This window comes from Podarcis pityusensis (assembly GCF_964106645.2).
Source record: "Podarcis pityusensis genome assembly, chromosome: 2".
Classification (NCBI taxonomy): Eukaryota; Metazoa; Chordata; class Lepidosauria; order Squamata; family Lacertidae; genus Podarcis; species Podarcis pityusensis.
In genome coordinates this window covers 48,263,368-48,281,407 of record NC_138029.1, presented here as the reverse complement: position 1 = coordinate 48,281,407, position 18,040 = coordinate 48,263,368, and the positions used below count along the sequence as shown (strand labels likewise).

Genomic DNA, 18,040 nt, shown 5'->3' with positions numbered 1-18,040 from the left:
GTTCACATTTAGACTATCCATGCACCAGAGGCAGGTACTAAACAGTTTTTATCCATATTGTGAAAAATGCATGGCAATTGTGTGCTCTAAACCCCTATTGAATAATATTAGTCTTACTTAGCCTTATTACAGCTGTTTCCATTCCATCTGAGAAACAGAAGGGAAGAGTTCAGTGTCCTCCTATCAGCTCCACAGAACTCAAAGTATGGAGAGAATTGTCACTGCTGTTACATCCAAGCAGGCAAAGGGAATCTCTGTTTAATATATGTCAGCTCGTAATCTTATGATACTAACACACAAATAAATCAAGGAAATGTTAAAGTTTAAATTTGTCCTTTTGTTATTCAATGAGGCTGACAATAAAAATCAATCTATGTATCAGTCAATCAAAAAATGTGGACTCCTGAAGGTCTGTTACTATGCTGGCTGCACAAATGCACACACTAAGTACTCCTCTCGGAATAAGATTTAATGCAAAGGGAATGTCATTTCCTTGCAGATTCTTTCGAAAGCTACAAAACTTATTGCTTCTTGGGCAGAAAAGGTTATCTAGTTTTGGGTAACTATAAGAACTGTAACTGATGGTGGCAGTACTCAGATGAAATTAACACTGCTGAATGAGGTGTAAAAAGAGACATATGCTCCTTTCCTTTTACACCTTGCTGTACCAACCAAAACACTTCTAGCTAAGGTTCAGAGGGACACCTGGAGTGGCCTCCAAAGCAGTGTGGAGCCACAACTGTGCACATAGTGAACATATTGATTTTCTAGACTATGGCATACTCTCAATATGAATTTTTGAAGGTGGACATTTGTTGAATATCTATGAAGGACATTGGTATGCTGCTACAACAAATAGCCATTCTCCTGCGTAAGATGAAAAGTATCATAGGCTCTCCTTTTAACAATGGAATGCTAACAAAAACTATTAAACAATAATTTCTCCTGAAGGTTCTTCTGTTCTTTCTGTTTGCTAAAGGACACTCACTTTGGAATATGTAGATATATTCAAATGTAGTGCTCTAACTCATAAATCAATGCAGATGGAGACAGACAGATAAATAATTATAAATACACAAAAGATTACATAAGGGAAAATAATCTCTTTTATTTGCAAAAGTAGAAGAAGGTGGTAACATCTGATAATGAATTTAAAATGAGCAATTAAAAATGAATCAGGTGGGGGGGAGCTATTCAATTCTAAAGTACTATATTGTTAGAAAAGGAACTAGCTGACACCACTGAAGATGAGAATTTAAGATTGCATTTATAGGTACTAGGAAAGATGTTCTGTTGAACCCAGTGGGGCTTATTGCCAAGAAAACTTTCATAAAATTAAGTAAAACAAGAGATAACTGCACAATAAGTAGGCACAGTACACATACTGTGTAACTTTCAATGCTGTGGCCCAGTTTGAGATATTATATGTTGCATAGGAAACCATGAGCATAGGCACATAGGAGTATGTGGATCCAACAAGTGGAGCTGCATGCTTGACTCTTTAATACAAGTAAACTCTACTACCCAGCTGTTTGGGTGGGTGAGCTAATTTCCATCAGAATTCCCTTTCCATACAGTAAGGAACCTGAGGCCTGGGGGCCAAATGCAGCCCCCCAGAGCTATTTATTAATAAATTGCTTTGATATATATATATATTTACAAATAATGTTTACGAAATAAATACCCCAACCAGGGCAAAAACACTCAAGAGTGGAGACAGACACGAGTGTGGAATGCCTCCCTCCTTAAGCTCTAGTTTGTCTCTACTCTCTGGAGTGTTTTAACCCTGGTTGGAATGTGACCTCAAACTGTGCTAATGCCTGTTGCTTGGATGGATGAAGAATGGAGAGATGGACTTGTGTGTTGGAAACCTCTGGCTTTTATGTGGCTGGAATATAGTTTACAATGCAAATAAAAGCATCACATTTATTCATCGGCTCATGTTTGGCTCTGGCCCTACGCACACCATCACTGGAGTGTTGTCCATGATGCAAAGTGGTCCTCAGGCTGAAAGGGGGGCATGATAAAGGGGGTAAAGAATCAGGTCAGACAGTCCTTCACACAGTATATAATTAAACTGTGGGATTATCTGTCACAAGATATGTGATGGCCAACAACTTGAACAACATTAAAAGGGACTTAGACAATTTCATGAAGGATAAGGCTATCAATGGTCACTAGTCATTGTATTCTTGATACAAGTACAAAATGAATAAAATATGTATTCTCTTACCAAAGTCTCTCTATTTCTTTTTTAACCATTTGTCTAAATTTGTCTTAATCTTTACATTAATACTATAGAATAATTCTGCCTTCTGGCCTGTACCGCACACTCCTCTATAACTCTTAAATGTCCAGAAACAGACCTGATTTCCCTCTGCTGTTTTCTTGCCGCAGAAAAATCTCTCCTGTAAGAACTGGGGGCAGGGCTGAACCTCACACCAAGGTGAGAACCAAGGTAGAGGTCTTTAGATGCTCAGTAAAGAGTCCCTGATATCTGCCTGTATATCTCTGTGTTATGTCTTACTTCAGCATGTTGATGGGGAAGCATAGCACAAGAATTCCAATGGTTGATGGTAGCTGGAACAAGCTAACTTCCAAGTAAAACACCAGGATCTAAATAATGAGATAATGGTTTATTTGAGGGGTGAAATGCCTATATAAAGCATTGGTTTATTATGTACCCACGTTTGTCACAACAGGCAATTACATAGCTGTCAACTTACAGATTTGAAAATAAGGGACCAGCAGCCTTGAAAATAAGGGACCAGCAGCCAAAATAAGGGGCCTGCAGCCTCACCTGTTCCAGGCACTCCAGTCTTCCTGTCCTCCTGCAGTCTGGTCAAACTTATGCTGAGTAGCTTCAAGAACATTGTCCAACCAACTTTGTAACCAGAGGTTCAACTGAATAGAATCTGAATCACATGCAGCCTCAACTTAAGATGGCTCCCTGGCCTGGCTTTGCACTGCAAAGTTTGCAGCAGCACGTGCAACAAAATGGCGTCCAGCATTCAAAAAACCCCTCAGCTTGCATTAACTAGCCACACACAAGGCATGCAAGCTCCACCCCCCAGTCGTTCTTAGACTTCTTATTGGGTGAGCAACACAGCCAAGAAACACAGTTGGAGCCTCCCTCCTCCCTGGCCGGCAGGGAGGGAAGGAGAGGAGCTGCTTCCTTTGAAATTTAAGGGACATCATTTAAGGGACATTTAAGGGACATCCATCAATAAGGGACAGCAGCGGAACATGGCGCTGGAATAAGGGACTGTCCCTTCAAATAAGGGACACTTGACAGCTATGCAATTAGCAAGTTGTATTTTACCAGGATCTAAATAATGAGATAATGGTTTATTTGAGGGGCGAAATGTCTATATAAAGCAATGGTTTATGATGTACCCACGTTTGTCACAACAGGCAATTAGCAAGTTGTATTTTAATCATCCCAGAGAAACTATCAAAAATACGAGTTTCGTGCAGTATCTCAATCTGCTAATAACTGCCTAGGTTTCTTTCATTTACAGAAATATAATTTTAAAACTGTAGCTCAGCCTGTCCTTTTGTTACATCCAAATGCTGACTATTAAATTTAGAAATAATTGGAGTGAATTCCATTTGTCAGGAGAAACACTTGTAAAAATCTGTAAAGGTTTTGCCTCCACAACGCCCTATATATAATTAATTCAGATCTGACACATCTCTAAGGTTACCTCCTGAGGAAAAGGTAACCTTTCAATCATGAAAGTTAATCCAATGTTAAGAAAAATCCCTTCACCATCAGTGGGGAACACTCAACTGCTACCTTTCAAGATTTTTGAAAGTGATTCATGCCTCCAGCAAACAAAAGATGTTCATATATTGTTTATTTCCTATAGTCATGCTGCTATACCACATGGCAATATGCCTACACACAAGCTGGATTCTCGGATTCAACAGGGAACATATGCCAAACAAAAATAAGTTTAGACGAGGGCACCCTCCTGCATGTTCCTGTCAGGCCTTTGTTAGCAGTGAAAACTCTTTCTGTCTGCCTATTCAGTGTCTTCTTTACACGCCTTGCCTCCATGGAAAAAAACCATGGGTACCCCCCCCCCAACTTTAAGTATTACTAACACACTTTATCTAAAATCTATTTCTTTTAAAATAGTAAAAGCATGTGGTAGGAGGCTGGTGGAAGCTGACCCATCTTCTTTCAGCACTCTGCATTCCTCAACAAATCTGCTTGAGAATTGAATCATAGAATAGAATCATAGAGTTGGAAGAGACCACAAGGGCCATTGAGTCCAACCCCCTGCCAAGCAGGAAACACCATCAGAGCACTCCTGACATATGGTTGTCAAGCCTCTGCTTAAAGACATCCAAAGAAGGAGACTCCACCACACTCCTTGGCAGCAAATTCCACTGTCGAACAGCTCTTACTGTCAGGAAGTTCTTCCTAATGTTTAGGTGGAATCTTCTTTCTTGTAGTTTGTGGTCACTGCTGAATGTGGTGGGCTGTAGGTGGAAGGAGGCTGGCTGAAAATGGGGGCAGTGGCAATTTCCATGAGTGGGATCCAACCCCTAGTGTCCATTTTACCTGTCTTGCACGACACAAGACAAAGCTAGCTTGCATGCACCAGCTGAAAGCCCAGGGAGGCAGTTACTGGAAAACAAACAACTTTCCAACCACTTATCTTCATGCTAACAAGTCTATGCCTGCCTTCTACTTAGTGGGACAGTATTATTATTATTATTATTATTATTATTATTATTATTATCAATCAAATTATACCCCGCCCATCTGGCTGGGTTTCCCCAGCCACTCTGGGCGACTCCCAACGGAATATTAAAAACACGATAAAGACAGAATATTAAAATATTATAAATATTAGAAAGAGGAAGTTGACACTGCTACGTTATAATTCACTCTGAAAATCCCAAAGCTGCTGGGTCCTGCTACACACTAAATCCTTGCAGCCAATGACAAATACCTGTCACTATTGTGAGGCCCCAACATCCATTAGTTCCTCAGTTACTGTGGATTCATAGTGGCAGTAGAAAGCCCTTCTGTCCACAGAGAATTTTGCGCACAGTAGAGGAGGGAAAGTTCATCCTTGTGTGTTACCTCTTTCTCATGTCTGCCCAGTGACATTTACTCTGTCAAAATGAGGTGAAAACAAGACAATTGTTCCATTGTTTTACCTTTGCATTTTTGCTCCACTGTGAAATGTGTGATTATGAATGTGCTGGAGATGGCTGTGAGCATGTAAGGGTTTAAGGTGTCTGAAACAGATCATGATATATGTGTGTTGTAGGGGGTGAGGAAGTGTGTGATATTGTGTGCATGAGCATATGGGGATTGTTACTGACAGTGTGTGAGGGTGGTGAGGGGGCTAGAACTCTAATGAATACATGAATATGGTACAAAGAATGACATCTGGGCCTAAAATATTTCCAGGGAGGAAAGCTTATGTGAAAACCACACATGAATGATTCAGAACATAACAACAGTTATATACATATAAATATGCATTTAATGGTGCATGATATTTAAAAGTTATAAATTTATCTGTTAAAATGCATATATGTATTTGTCACCTTTTAACATTTAAAAATTATGATACAAATATAAACATAACAAAATACAATACAATGGTGCAGTTGCCATTGTGGCATTGTCAGGTGATATTTTTGTCACATGAAACTGGGGTGTAGAATTGTTTAACATACTATTTACACAATTATCTTACATGCTCAATGTTTTAAAGATTATTTTATATTTTTATTTTACTCAGTTTGATTCATTGTATTTCTGAACAATGAATTGTGTAAACCCTTTACCTGTATGAAACCCAGACTGTGTGTCAAGTCCTTTAGCTACCTCCGCTAGATAAATTCCCTCACTCCCCAACTATTTTCTCTCAGATGTGCCCTTAGGGCTTTGACAGAAAAACAATTTAGAGCCACTTAAGTGACAGAGCTTGATACCATACTTAATGACCTTGTAAATGTGCCACTAGAGAACACATAAAGTAGAGACAAATACATGCATGACTCCATGCAAGTTCTCTTTGCATCTGGGGACAGTTTCCTTAATACCTGTTTATTCTGCAGTGTGTGTGTGTGTGTGTGTGTGTGTGTGTGATTGAATACATACATGGTATACATAGAACAATTTAAAACATTTATCAATCTACAAATAGTTTCAACAAAAATTATATATATATATATATATATATATATATATATACTGTATATGTACAGTATATATACAGCTCAAGTAGGGATCACGTTGCCTGTCACGTGCCTATTCAAGCATTTCAGTCTGAGCAAATACTCTAGCAAGTACCATATGAATGCTTTACATCTCTGAGAAGTTCGGTTTTCACTATTCCCTGTAACCTCTCCTCTTAGCAATAGGCAAGCACCCTCACTGTGTTGTTTTGGATGCCTTCTTTTATGAGCTTAGACTGCTAGCAAATCAGAAGCCAGTGTAAATATCTGAGCAAGATGTGATAAGCTGGCAAGATCTTATTCCTGTCAGCAATCGTGTTGCAGCATTCAGCAAGTTTGTTCAGCTTTTGGACAAACTGTAAGGGAAGCCCCATGAAGAGTGCATAACAATAATTCAGTCTTGATATTAGCAATTGCTGGAATACAGTGGTCAAGCTATCTTAGTTCAGGAACAGCCACAGCTGGCACAACAGCTGAAGTTGGTGGACAGCACTTCTATCACAGAGGACCCATTGGCTTCTGGTGACAGACCTGGATCCAAAAGCAGGAAGCTACTGCAGCCAATCAGAAGCCGCGGAAATCCTGTCGGACGTTCATCTTCCAAAAATAGTTCGCAAACTGGAACAGTCACTTATGGGTTTGCGGCATTCAGGAGGCAAAACGTTTGAGAACTAAAGCTGTTCGAAAACCAAGGTATGACTGTACATCCCACAATGCCAGTTGGAGGATACAAATTCTGCAACTATACTCCTTCCCCTGCCTTTCACTCAGGGGGAGTCCACCAAAATATAAAGTGAAATTATCCTCTGTTTATATGCAGTCAGAAGCACTGTGTTGGCTTTCTGGTGGTTGCTGTTGCTTTGTGGGAGGAAGAGGGAGAGGGACAAGGTGGGAGGAATGTTGGCCCAATGCAAACGCTAAAGCAGAGTCAATCTGGTGGTCAGTCATGCCGGACACCCCTTCCACTCTCGTTAAACAATAGTGCCCCACTTGCCAGGACACTAGCATAGTCATTCTGCCCATGCAAATAAACTGTGAATAGGATTGAGATCATGCTGACCCTAATAAATTGGTTATTATGCCATGTACTGCTGCTCTTTGATGTGTGTGCATATATATAAGAATGAATCAACACAGCTGCCTGCATTTTAAACTTTCCTTTGCAGCATTGATATTGGCTCTCCTTGGTGTTGTGACTATGAGAGCTGCCATATTAGCTCCTTCACTTCAAAATTCACCACTGAATACCAGGTGCTGGGAACAAACTTCAGGAGATATCAATCTGCACATATGCTGATCCTGAACTTCCAGAAACATTAGACACTCAGTGCTGGGCTAAATGGATGCTACCATGAAGCAAACTACCGTATTTTTCCGTGTATAGGACGCCCCGATGTATAAGACGCCCCCTATTTTGGGGGACTCCAAATTAAGAAAATACCCACCACTACCCCCTCACCACTACCCTCAGCACTACGACCCCCAATTTTAAACCTTATTTTTTTGTAAAAAACCCCCATATTTTTAGACATTCGAAGATGGGGAATCTATGTATGTGTGAAATACTATATACTTCAAATTTAACACGTTCTTTTGTAATAAAATTTAAATGAAACTTCAGGAACATGTTAACTGTATTATTTCGGCTTCTTTGTTACTAATCAATGAAACACAAGAGACAACCAGGCTGTCCTGAATTTTACTTCATTGTTCTACTTGCAAAATGATGTTCAGTTATTATGTCTCTGAAAGGGAAAAGTACAGTTCCAAACTTAAGCGTATTATTTGAAAACGAACTGCCAGAATCCAATACAGTAATATATTTGTGACTTTTAAAAAATATTTATTTGTGAATTTTACCATTTTTAATTTAATCTAATTTAAAATGCCTCTATTAAGAAGTAAAAAAATAGTTTTGGTAAGAATCATCTACTTGATCAAAGTATTAACCTATTTACAGTACTTACCGCCAGGAAAACCTTTTCCTATTAAACTCAGTATACCCCGGAATACTTATTACATCTTTATATTATTGCATCCTGTGTCTAACCATTTAATTGCATTCATTTTCAGTTTTCCAATGAGACCACATTATTCTTCACACACATCCAAGTCACTAGAAACCGGTACTACGTATAGCCCTTCCTAATGTATTCAGATTTTTAAATGACTTATATTTGTGAAATTCAACACCAGATATTCAGTTGTCCTTATGTCACTGAAAGCCCAATGCTAAAACACAATGAATAAGCAACCCAAAGCATAATTCCTATGGAGTTCAGTGGGATTTCCTCCCACCTAAGTGTGCAAAAACCTACAGTGCAGATTCCAATAAAGGAAAACATTGTTGAAACAATTCTGAATGTACAAAAACAATTATTGCCTGAAATTTCATCAACTATAAAAGTTTTGTTTTCACAACAGTATCTTGTCCTTGTTGCAAGTTAGTTTTGCTTAGCTTTTAACCATTTTTAGGGATGCCGTGTCTACTCAAACTCAGGTCACGAAATTCATTCATATATATATATATATATATATATATATATATATATATATATGTGGCAGACTGAATCAAAACCTCTAAAGCATGCAGATAAGAGCCTGTGCCCTTAACACTCATTCCTACTGAGACGGAAACCCTGAGAAGGCAATAACCCTGATATTTCAGATCAGATATTGAAACATGGCAAACACCTTTGGCAGCACCGTATAACATTATAAAGGCAGCAGAAATAAGCACAATTAACTTGTGAGAAATGTACTGCTCTGCCAAGGAGCTGGAGAGCCTTGCTCCCTTCGCCACACTCCTCTTCTTCTGCCCCAGGTAAGTTCTGAGTTCTTAAGAGGGAAAGGAAAGAGGGACCAGATGTCAGAGGAGGCAGTGGCAGGGACCCAAAGTGTGGTTGAACATGGCCTATTTAAAGGTAAACCAATTAGAGGCACTCACTGTTAACAAGTGTCTCTTCTTGATGAAGTGCTACATCCCTAGTTGTCTGGAGCACAATGGGGTTTCCAAATATAGAATTCAATTCGAGATATCCTCTATTTTTCATACATTTTTGCATCAAAACAACAGCGGGGAACATTTGGCCACTGCCAGTTTGGATAACTGAGCAAACTGAAAATACTGTAATTGAGTTTATACCCACACAAGGAAAGACTACAGTATCCTTCTTTGAACTTTCAGGAGTTCCCTCTGTAATAAATATTATAATTAATAATGGTTCTACCCCTCTGGCTGAGTTCAGAATTAGGCTTGACAAACAAAAAACAAAACAAAACAAGTTTATTCCTAGAATAATTCAAATCCCACTGCCCTGCTGAACACCTGTCCAAACTCCTGCAGGTCCTTTTAACTCCGGCTCACAACCTCACAACCCTTGCTGATAAGTCCTTGTAGCTTTTGCTGACTCCCACTTACAAGGCCTGGTGGCAATGGCAACAACAAGAGCAGTGATGCACATGCCTTGCTGGAGACCTCTCTTGCTCCCTGGTATAATGCTGCTACAGTTGAGTCCCCAGCCCTTGTGATGCTAACATGGTCCTATTCAAGAAACTAGGGAGAGAGCAACAACCTAGTTGTTGCCTGCAAGTTACCAGGGAAGGTGAGAGGGAGAAAGGGTTTATTTATTTATTTGTACTTATAGCCTGCCCTTCACCAAATGGTCCTAGGGTAGGTTACAAAAATATCACAATTAAAAACAAGTGCAATTTACACTGAAATCCCAAATAAAATTGAAAAACAACCAATGACAAAATGACAAAACAGGAGTGTATGAAACAGCAACACAGATCAATGCAGGAGGAAGGAAGCATCTATTCAACCAAAGGCCTAGGGTAAGATGTGCATCTTGACCGACTGTTGAGAAAACATACAATGATGCACAAGGGAGGTTATTCCACAACCTGGGACCAGTACAGATTAGGCCTTTGCTTGCATTGCCAAAGAACTCACATGGATGTAATGCTTTCTTCAGGCAGAAAAACATTACAGAATCCCCCCCCCCTTCAGTTGGACCCCATAAGACCTACATGTAGGTCTACAAAGGCAATAGTCTAGGCTTGGCAAATATTGTAAAGAGGGAAATCTAAAGATTAATTAGTCAAAAGAACAAGGCTATAGTCTTTGGAAAGGAACATCAACAATAAATTAAAAAGTCATTGATTTATTATTGTAATGAATTCAGATAACGAGGAATTCATTTTAAGGATACACTTTCTTGAAAGACTCATTTTGAATATAATGTAGCTTTCGTAATCTAGAGATTCAACAATCTTGTTAACATTTTATCATACAAATGCTAGCTTTTATTTGGCACTGCTTTAAAATTGTTTTGAAACTAGAATTCAAATTGTAAAACTGGGAAAGTGGTCCCCAACCTTGAGATAGATGAATGATTTTAGGTTTCCAGGTGGCTGTATAATAAATAAAATTGTAGAGATTTTTATTTGGTTACTCTTATGTCTCTGAAACTCTGGAAGCCGTTGTGGTTATCCATTTTCAGACATTTATATATATATATAATATAAATTTAAAAACATTACTTCAGTTAATCAACACATTTTTCAAACCTAGTAATACTTCAATGTTCATAGAATTCTACTTTTAAATAGAATTCAATCTTAAGAAGCTCTAAAAGTGAAGAGGCATCCTGTAAGCCTAGAATGTGAATTAGAATTAGCACCAGTGTTGAAAATATTCATGTTAGAGTGATTTATTGCAATTAAGCTTCCACTAAGCTACTTGCAAATGTACAGGAAAGTGCCAAAATTGATTTAATACCAAAAGAAAATTGACAGTTTATTATTTTGAAGTGGAATGATATAATCTGTGATTAGCATTCAGTATCAAAATGCCAGGGTTTTTTTTTATAGAGCTTTTAAGTGTGTTTAATATAGCAGCTGAACCATAGCAGTAAAAAACCCTAAGAATTAGAAATAGATTCAGTGAAATCTATTCATCACAATGACAGTTCACATGGGCAGGTGTCCATGTATAAAATTCATTTGAAAAACAACAACAACTGAGCCCATGTGCCTTGCAAATTTGCACTGTGTGTGTCTGCTTTTTCCTACAGTATAGACTCTTGTTATACCTTTTCAAAAGGTGCATACCTAACAAGTTATTGATTTGGATCTGAAGGACACAGTGTTTATTATGTAGGAAGCCATTGCTGGGCACAAGCGTGAGAAATTAATGATAGCTTTGTAAGTGTCCATGCAGTGGTACTGAACCAGTGGGGCACCTGTCAATCTGTATGATAATATAGCTCCAAACTTTATAAAAATCGGTGATGTGAAAAAACATTGATTTTCTTGTGGTAAACAAGATTTTTCAAAGAGAAAAGCAAGATGTTTAAAACGTTAATACCTCTGCTTGTACAATTGTAATTTAACATGTGTCTAAACAGTTTCATGCTATGCATAACACACAAGAAACCTTTATTTTCCGAAAGACTTTTAAAAAGAAAACAAGGGCTAACCACCTTTTGTGTTTTTCAAATAAAAAAATCTCTGACATATTTACCCAAATATGACTTCAATCCAATGCTAGCCTTATACAATTTAGTGGCCTGAGACAGTCATATATACACAGTCCAGTTCTGAAATGCTTTTTAAAAAAAATGTAGTTTATACTTTTTGTATCCAAATATGTTTGCTTTTATCCAAAACCTCTATACGAGGGCTAGAAATGTGACTTTCGGGAAAGCTGAGACCTGTCATAAATTCCTAGGAAGATCTAATAGCTGCAAAAGCAAACAACAACAACAACAACAAAACTTGCTCCTGTAAAACAAACAAATTCACTAAAACAGATGCACTATGGGTCTGCCAGTTGCTCACCTATGACTGAGATTATTGCAGCAACATGTTTATTTCACAAGGAAAACGGGCAAATAAAAACTTTTATAATATATTATAGAGCAAATACCTGATCCTAAATATGCACCTATAGATGTAAATTATGAAATTTATGGGAGAAATAGGCCTACCGTTTTCCTCATCTGATTTATTGTCATTGTCAGAGTCAGTCAGGGTAAGGGCAGAATTTTCACGGCTTGACAGACCGGAACTGCGCCTCGATTTAATCCCTCTCCCCCACAGCCGTATGGCGTGCTCTGGAGACATTCCTCCCTCTGTATCTGAGTCAGCGTCAGACCCAGTGCTGAGGGAATAGCCTTGGTGAAGCATCCCTATGTCTGAACAGTAGCCGCTTCGGTGGGGAGAAGGTTCACAGATTCCTAGTTCAGCAAGGGTGAAGTTCGTTCCTAGGGAAAAAATAGGAAGGGAAAAACATAATTAAAACCTGAGACCACTTTTAAATTTAAATGTAAATTTATTGGAAAATTAAAGTAACAGACCTTTTTTTACCTTTCCATTTAGGTAGAACATGTATAGAACTAGGTGTGCAGATATTGGCATGGCTGTTCAGGCAGAACAATATAGCAACATGTATGAAAAAAAAGTGTTTTCAGGAGTTGCAGGGTCCACAGATACTTCAGTAAAAACAGCTGGATACCTAAATGGTAACGTGTCACTTTCGCTATCATGTGTATGCAATGTTTTTCTCTTTTGTGGATTTTTTTAAAAACCACTGACTCCTATGAATTATGTAAGAACAGGGGTCAGCAAACTTTTTCAGCAGGGGGCCAGTCCACTGTCCCTCATACCTTGTGGGGGGCCGGACTATATTTTGAAAAAGAAAGAACGAATTCCTATGCCCCACAAATAACACAGAGATGCATTTTAAATAAAAGCACACATTCTACTCATGTAAAAACACCAGGCAGGCCCCACAAATACCCCAGAGATGCATTTTAAATAAAAGGACACATTCTACTCATGTAAAAACACTCTGATTCCTGGACTGTCCGTGAGCCGGATTTAGAAGGCAATTGGGCCAGATCTGGCCCCTGGGCCTTAGTTTGCCTACCCATGTGTAAGAAGATGACAGCCAATGCTAATTAATAAAAGGGAATTGCAAAGGCTTGCACACATGTTATTCAAGAAATTGACAGCTCCAGACTTAATATCAATAGTGGATAGACATAATTTATTAGTGATAAGCAAATACCTACCCAGATAATATTGAAATGTAGCACAGCAAGCAACAATAACTATCCTGAAATAAAAGTATGTTCAGTATGTATGTATGTATATACAGTATGCTGAATATGTACAGCTGTTATGACTTATTTTCAATTGCCATTATTCAAATAACTAGTTATTCAAATAACTAATAAACACTATAATTAAAATAACACTTAAACCAGAAAACTGAACTCTGTTACAACTTTTATTTCTATATTATTAGGTCTGCCAATACAGAGAGAAGAATTCTTTTTCATGCTAACACAAACTTTCCATCATTAAAATCATTTCTACTTGTCTGACAGAATGATATTAGCTCTCCTCCCCCTGCCCTCTGTTTTGGGGTTTCCCTTGACCCCCCTAGGACTGATGGAGGCATTGGGGGTGCTTGGGGAGAGGAGAGGAGAAATGATATTGCTCATCTTTGAAACACTGTTCTCCATGGAGTGTGCAGAAAAGCACTGCAAATAAGGTTTGAAGGCACAGAATGGAAATTATTATTATTTATTTCGACAATGATCAGTGTTTGAAACTCAGTATGTTAGCCAAATGTTGTTCATGAGACTTAGCATTACATTAAATGATTCTTCGTTTAAATTTTCAAGAAACCAAAACAAGTGTTTCTGTACTATGATATTGTGCCCAACATATTCAATGGTTATAACCTAAAGAGTTCCTTAGGCCGACACAAGTAAAATGAGGCAGTGCAGCGTATGCCTAAGCTAAATCACAAATTGCATACTATATCATAAAGTTCTCTTAGTAGCAAACATAGTTTACCCTGTGGCCTTTGGCAAGAGTAGCTTATTAAGAAAAAACAAGTTGAAACTCTGATTGAGCTCATGTACGTAGTCTTATGGTTCTCTGGATCATTGCCCACATCTAGCAACTTTTATCAGTTTCCTAAAATGGAGAAGGGAAACCTGGAAAATGTAATATGGTTGGGACAACTTATAAGCATTGGCTTACTTTTCAACAGTCTTCACCTGGTGTACTCCAGATATTTTGAGCTCCAGCCCCAGCAGCACCCAGTTGAAGTCCAAAACATCTGAAGGTGAGTGATGGCTGCTCTATAGCACAGTCATAATTGTATACCTAGAATAGTTTGAAGTACCCCAAGAACCATAAATGAAGGTTGCTTGATTTTTTAGCATTAATATTTTATTGATTTTCAGTAAACTTAGTGGTATTCAGTCGCAACTCATTTTGCAGGATTGTACATGTTATACATAATGCACGTGTATTTGTTTTCTTAGTTTTTATTTTAAAAAGATATATAGATATATCTATAAAAGCATGTAAGTGATATGCCTATGCCTTTATTTACTGATCAACCTATATGCTGATGGGAGGAGACTGCTATTCTCGCTGTCTATATAAATGAAGATACCATGAGTAAGTTCCAGCTCAAATGAAATGCTTTCAAGTTCTGTTGATTTCAAAGGTAGACTTAGGCTGCAATCCTAGTATATCCCACCTCTTGCTCCTAAACCTCGAGTTGCTTAAGACCTGCAGAAATTAACCCCAGGATATGGAAATGCTGCTAGTAAGCTCTCTGCTCCATACCTTCCTCCTACAACTCTTTAAAAGTTTGGAGCATGAATGAGCAGTTAAGTATGTGGGTGAGACAGCAAAATAGTCAGCTCCACGGCTCTGATTAAAGATAAAGAAAGGTGGTTGCCTGAAAATAATAATTCACACTCAGTATGAATACTAAAGTTAGTTTCAGTAACTCACAAACAAACTGTAGCATACTTCAATATGACAATGGTATGAGTTCTGTTCTGGATATGAACAGGTAAAAGCTTCTCTTTAATGAAGACATTAAAAAACCCCTGTCCATTTTATGCCACATCCTAGTTGGCAAAGACAAAGAGAGGGGAAAGCTACTGACCAATAAGATAAGATGTTGGGTTTCTCGTTTTGCAGATACATATGGACGGGATACTTAACACACTGTATAGCTCAAAGGTATAATTTTTAAGATATGTCCTTGAGGAAATGTATCCTCCCTTCCTGCTACTCAATCCAGAAAAACTACCACCTTGTGTACATATGCAAGTTGTATCCAGTCTCTTTAAGTTCATATGGGAGTTACCTTGCTATTATGGAAAGACATTATTCTTGGCAGATACAGTACGGTGATTCTTAAGGAGAAAAAGGTTCATGCTCCTACACCATGGAAGCTTGTAACCACAACAGTTATTTACACCAGGGATCGGCAAACTACGGCTCCTGGGCCAGATCAGGTCCACCGGGGTTCTAAATCTGGCCCACCTGGCCATTTAAGAACCTGCCGCAAAGCCGAGACTCCTGGTGATGGCAACTTGTAGGCTTCACACATTTTGTGTATGCATGCATGTTTCTATCTACATCTTTGGTTTATCTTTAAAAAAAATAATTATGCTATGAAACTTAAATAGGAAATATGCATACAGTACGAGCACAAAATCAACAGATTTTTATTCACATATTTATATTTTGAAATAAGTGTTCATGCACGCATGCACGCACAAACGCATTCATCTTTTAAAGTAAACAATGGAAAATGAGAGTACTGTACATGAAGAATTTGAAAATTATAAACTCAGCAAGCAAAGCAAAATCATTACAACTTGTTCACCAATATACTGTACATGGAAAATGTATCTGTAAAAGTGGCTTATTTATTAAAAATGGAAGGGGATAATGAAGCTACAATGGAGAAAGAAGTCTACTATTAAGTGATCCTGAAATGAGCAGAGAATATCAAAACATCTAAAATGTATTCTTCTTTGTTGGCAACAAAAGCAAACATGAACATAATCAAATTCTGAATACATTAAATAAGCTGTTTTATAAATGCAGTAATATATTTTAATGATAAGCTGTAGAATTAAATATCCTTTAAATGCCCAGATGTTTACACTCTAATTAGCATTTGGTTTTGACGTAAAATAGTGTAACACTTGATGCCTGAAATGAACTTAATGACTCCTCTTGTTATTTTGTATGTCATCACTGGAACTATAATGAATGGGACAAAGAAATAAAGAACTTGCTTTTTCAGGCACTTCGGCTTTCTGAAAATTAAATGCCTGGCAAAATGCACATGGCTCCTGAGATAAGAAGCTAACTATTCTAATAAACTGAAATATGCATCAGAACTGTAACACTGCCATTTGACCTAAACCAATAGTTCTTCTATACCAGTGTTCAATGTAATAATGAGTAATGTGTCCAGAAAGATCAAAGTGGCTTACATCAAGAAGCATAAAATGGCCAATGCTAATTCTAAATTTCAAATAATTTAAGTTATGCATATAATATCTGTAGTACTTGTGGAAAAGTAGACTATTTCTTCAAACTTACAAATTGCTTTATTCATAAGTTATACAATAAAAGATTATACACTTGGACAACACTTTTTGGATTGCCTTGTTGGGCAATGTACAGCTTATCATAGGGTCCAGATGCTTATCATAGGGTCCAGGGCAGTTCATAAATGCAAAAACTATATCTATTTTACCAGAAGCCTTTTGGCAGGGACCAAAAGGTTCAAAGAAAAGACAAACCAGATGGAATGTTATATTAACAAGAAAGGAACAGGATATGCAAATAATCCAAAGACAAGGCAGTGGGTGGGATAGGAACAATGAATGAAAATATTTCCCACTGCATGAGGCTTGGCCTTCTCAGAGACTATGGATGAGATTCAAATATCAGCTTACATTTGTGGAAGGGGTTTCCACTAGTCTACTGAAATGGTTTTAATTTGTTTTCTTTGAACAGCTAGTCCCATATCCCAGCTGTTTTTGAAATGGCCTTCTGGCAAATCATTTTGTGATTGGCACTAGAGCCCTTTAAAATTAACACTAGGTGTGGAAGCAGGTCCCTTGTGGTTGGGGTAATGTTTAAATAATTTGACTTCCTGAGTGCGGAGTGACTGCTGATAATGGTTAAACAGTACCCATTCTGATTAGATGCCAGTTCTGTGGTCAACACTCAAGCAGTCAATCCTCACCCACCCTGCCATGAGGGAATCATTCATGGGAAGGTGGTTTCCATGGGGCTGACTGGTAATTAATGGGTCACATTGGGTCATTTAAAAACAAACATACATACGCAATAATCTGAAGTGCCCCAAGGCTCCTAGAACTATTTGCACATTTATGCTGGATTTGGACTATGAAGACCAGGATTTAAATCCATTCCAAATCATGCAATTTACTCAGAGTTCATTGGGTAACCTGTCTCACAGGAATACCACAAAATAAAAATGGGTGACCCAGTTTACACACTGCCTCAAGCTGGTTTGATAGAACTGGTGATACATAAATACTCAACAAGGATGATTAATTTTTAGTAGTGGAGGTCAGATTGTCTTTCCTATTTTATCCCTCTAAATCACTTTTCAATTAAGCATTGCACTTATTAGGGCAATTCATACATAGCAATTTCCCAAAATTGTTTTTTATAACAATTACTGGCAAAGGTGACGGGAAATAATTCAATGGGAGCATTCATTAAGACAATCTGATTTGACAAGGCTTGTTGAATTAGTACAAAACAGACTACTGCACTGAACCAACAGAATGAAGTAAAGGTTTCTGTCTATGTGATTTTCAGTCTTCAGAGCTGGAAATGTAGAATGCAGTTACATCAAACAACTTGGTTACACTCTGCTTTATAACTTGCCAGTTCAAAAAGGAAAAAAATATTCTATAGATTAGCATGACCCCAGTTACAGGTAAAGAGT

General features: G+C 38.0%; 1 protein-coding gene across 1 annotated transcript in view; it reads right to left on the bottom strand.

Moving 5' to 3' along the window:
• TENM2 (teneurin transmembrane protein 2) overlaps positions 1-18,040 on the bottom strand; it is a 696,995-nt gene that overhangs the window by 590,330 nt on the left and 88,625 nt on the right. The window contains exon 3 of the mRNA XM_080995195.1: positions 12,204-12,479. Coding sequence (XP_080851321.1) covers positions 12,204-12,479 — 276 coding nt within the window. The remainder of the gene's footprint in view (positions 1-12,203; positions 12,480-18,040) is intronic.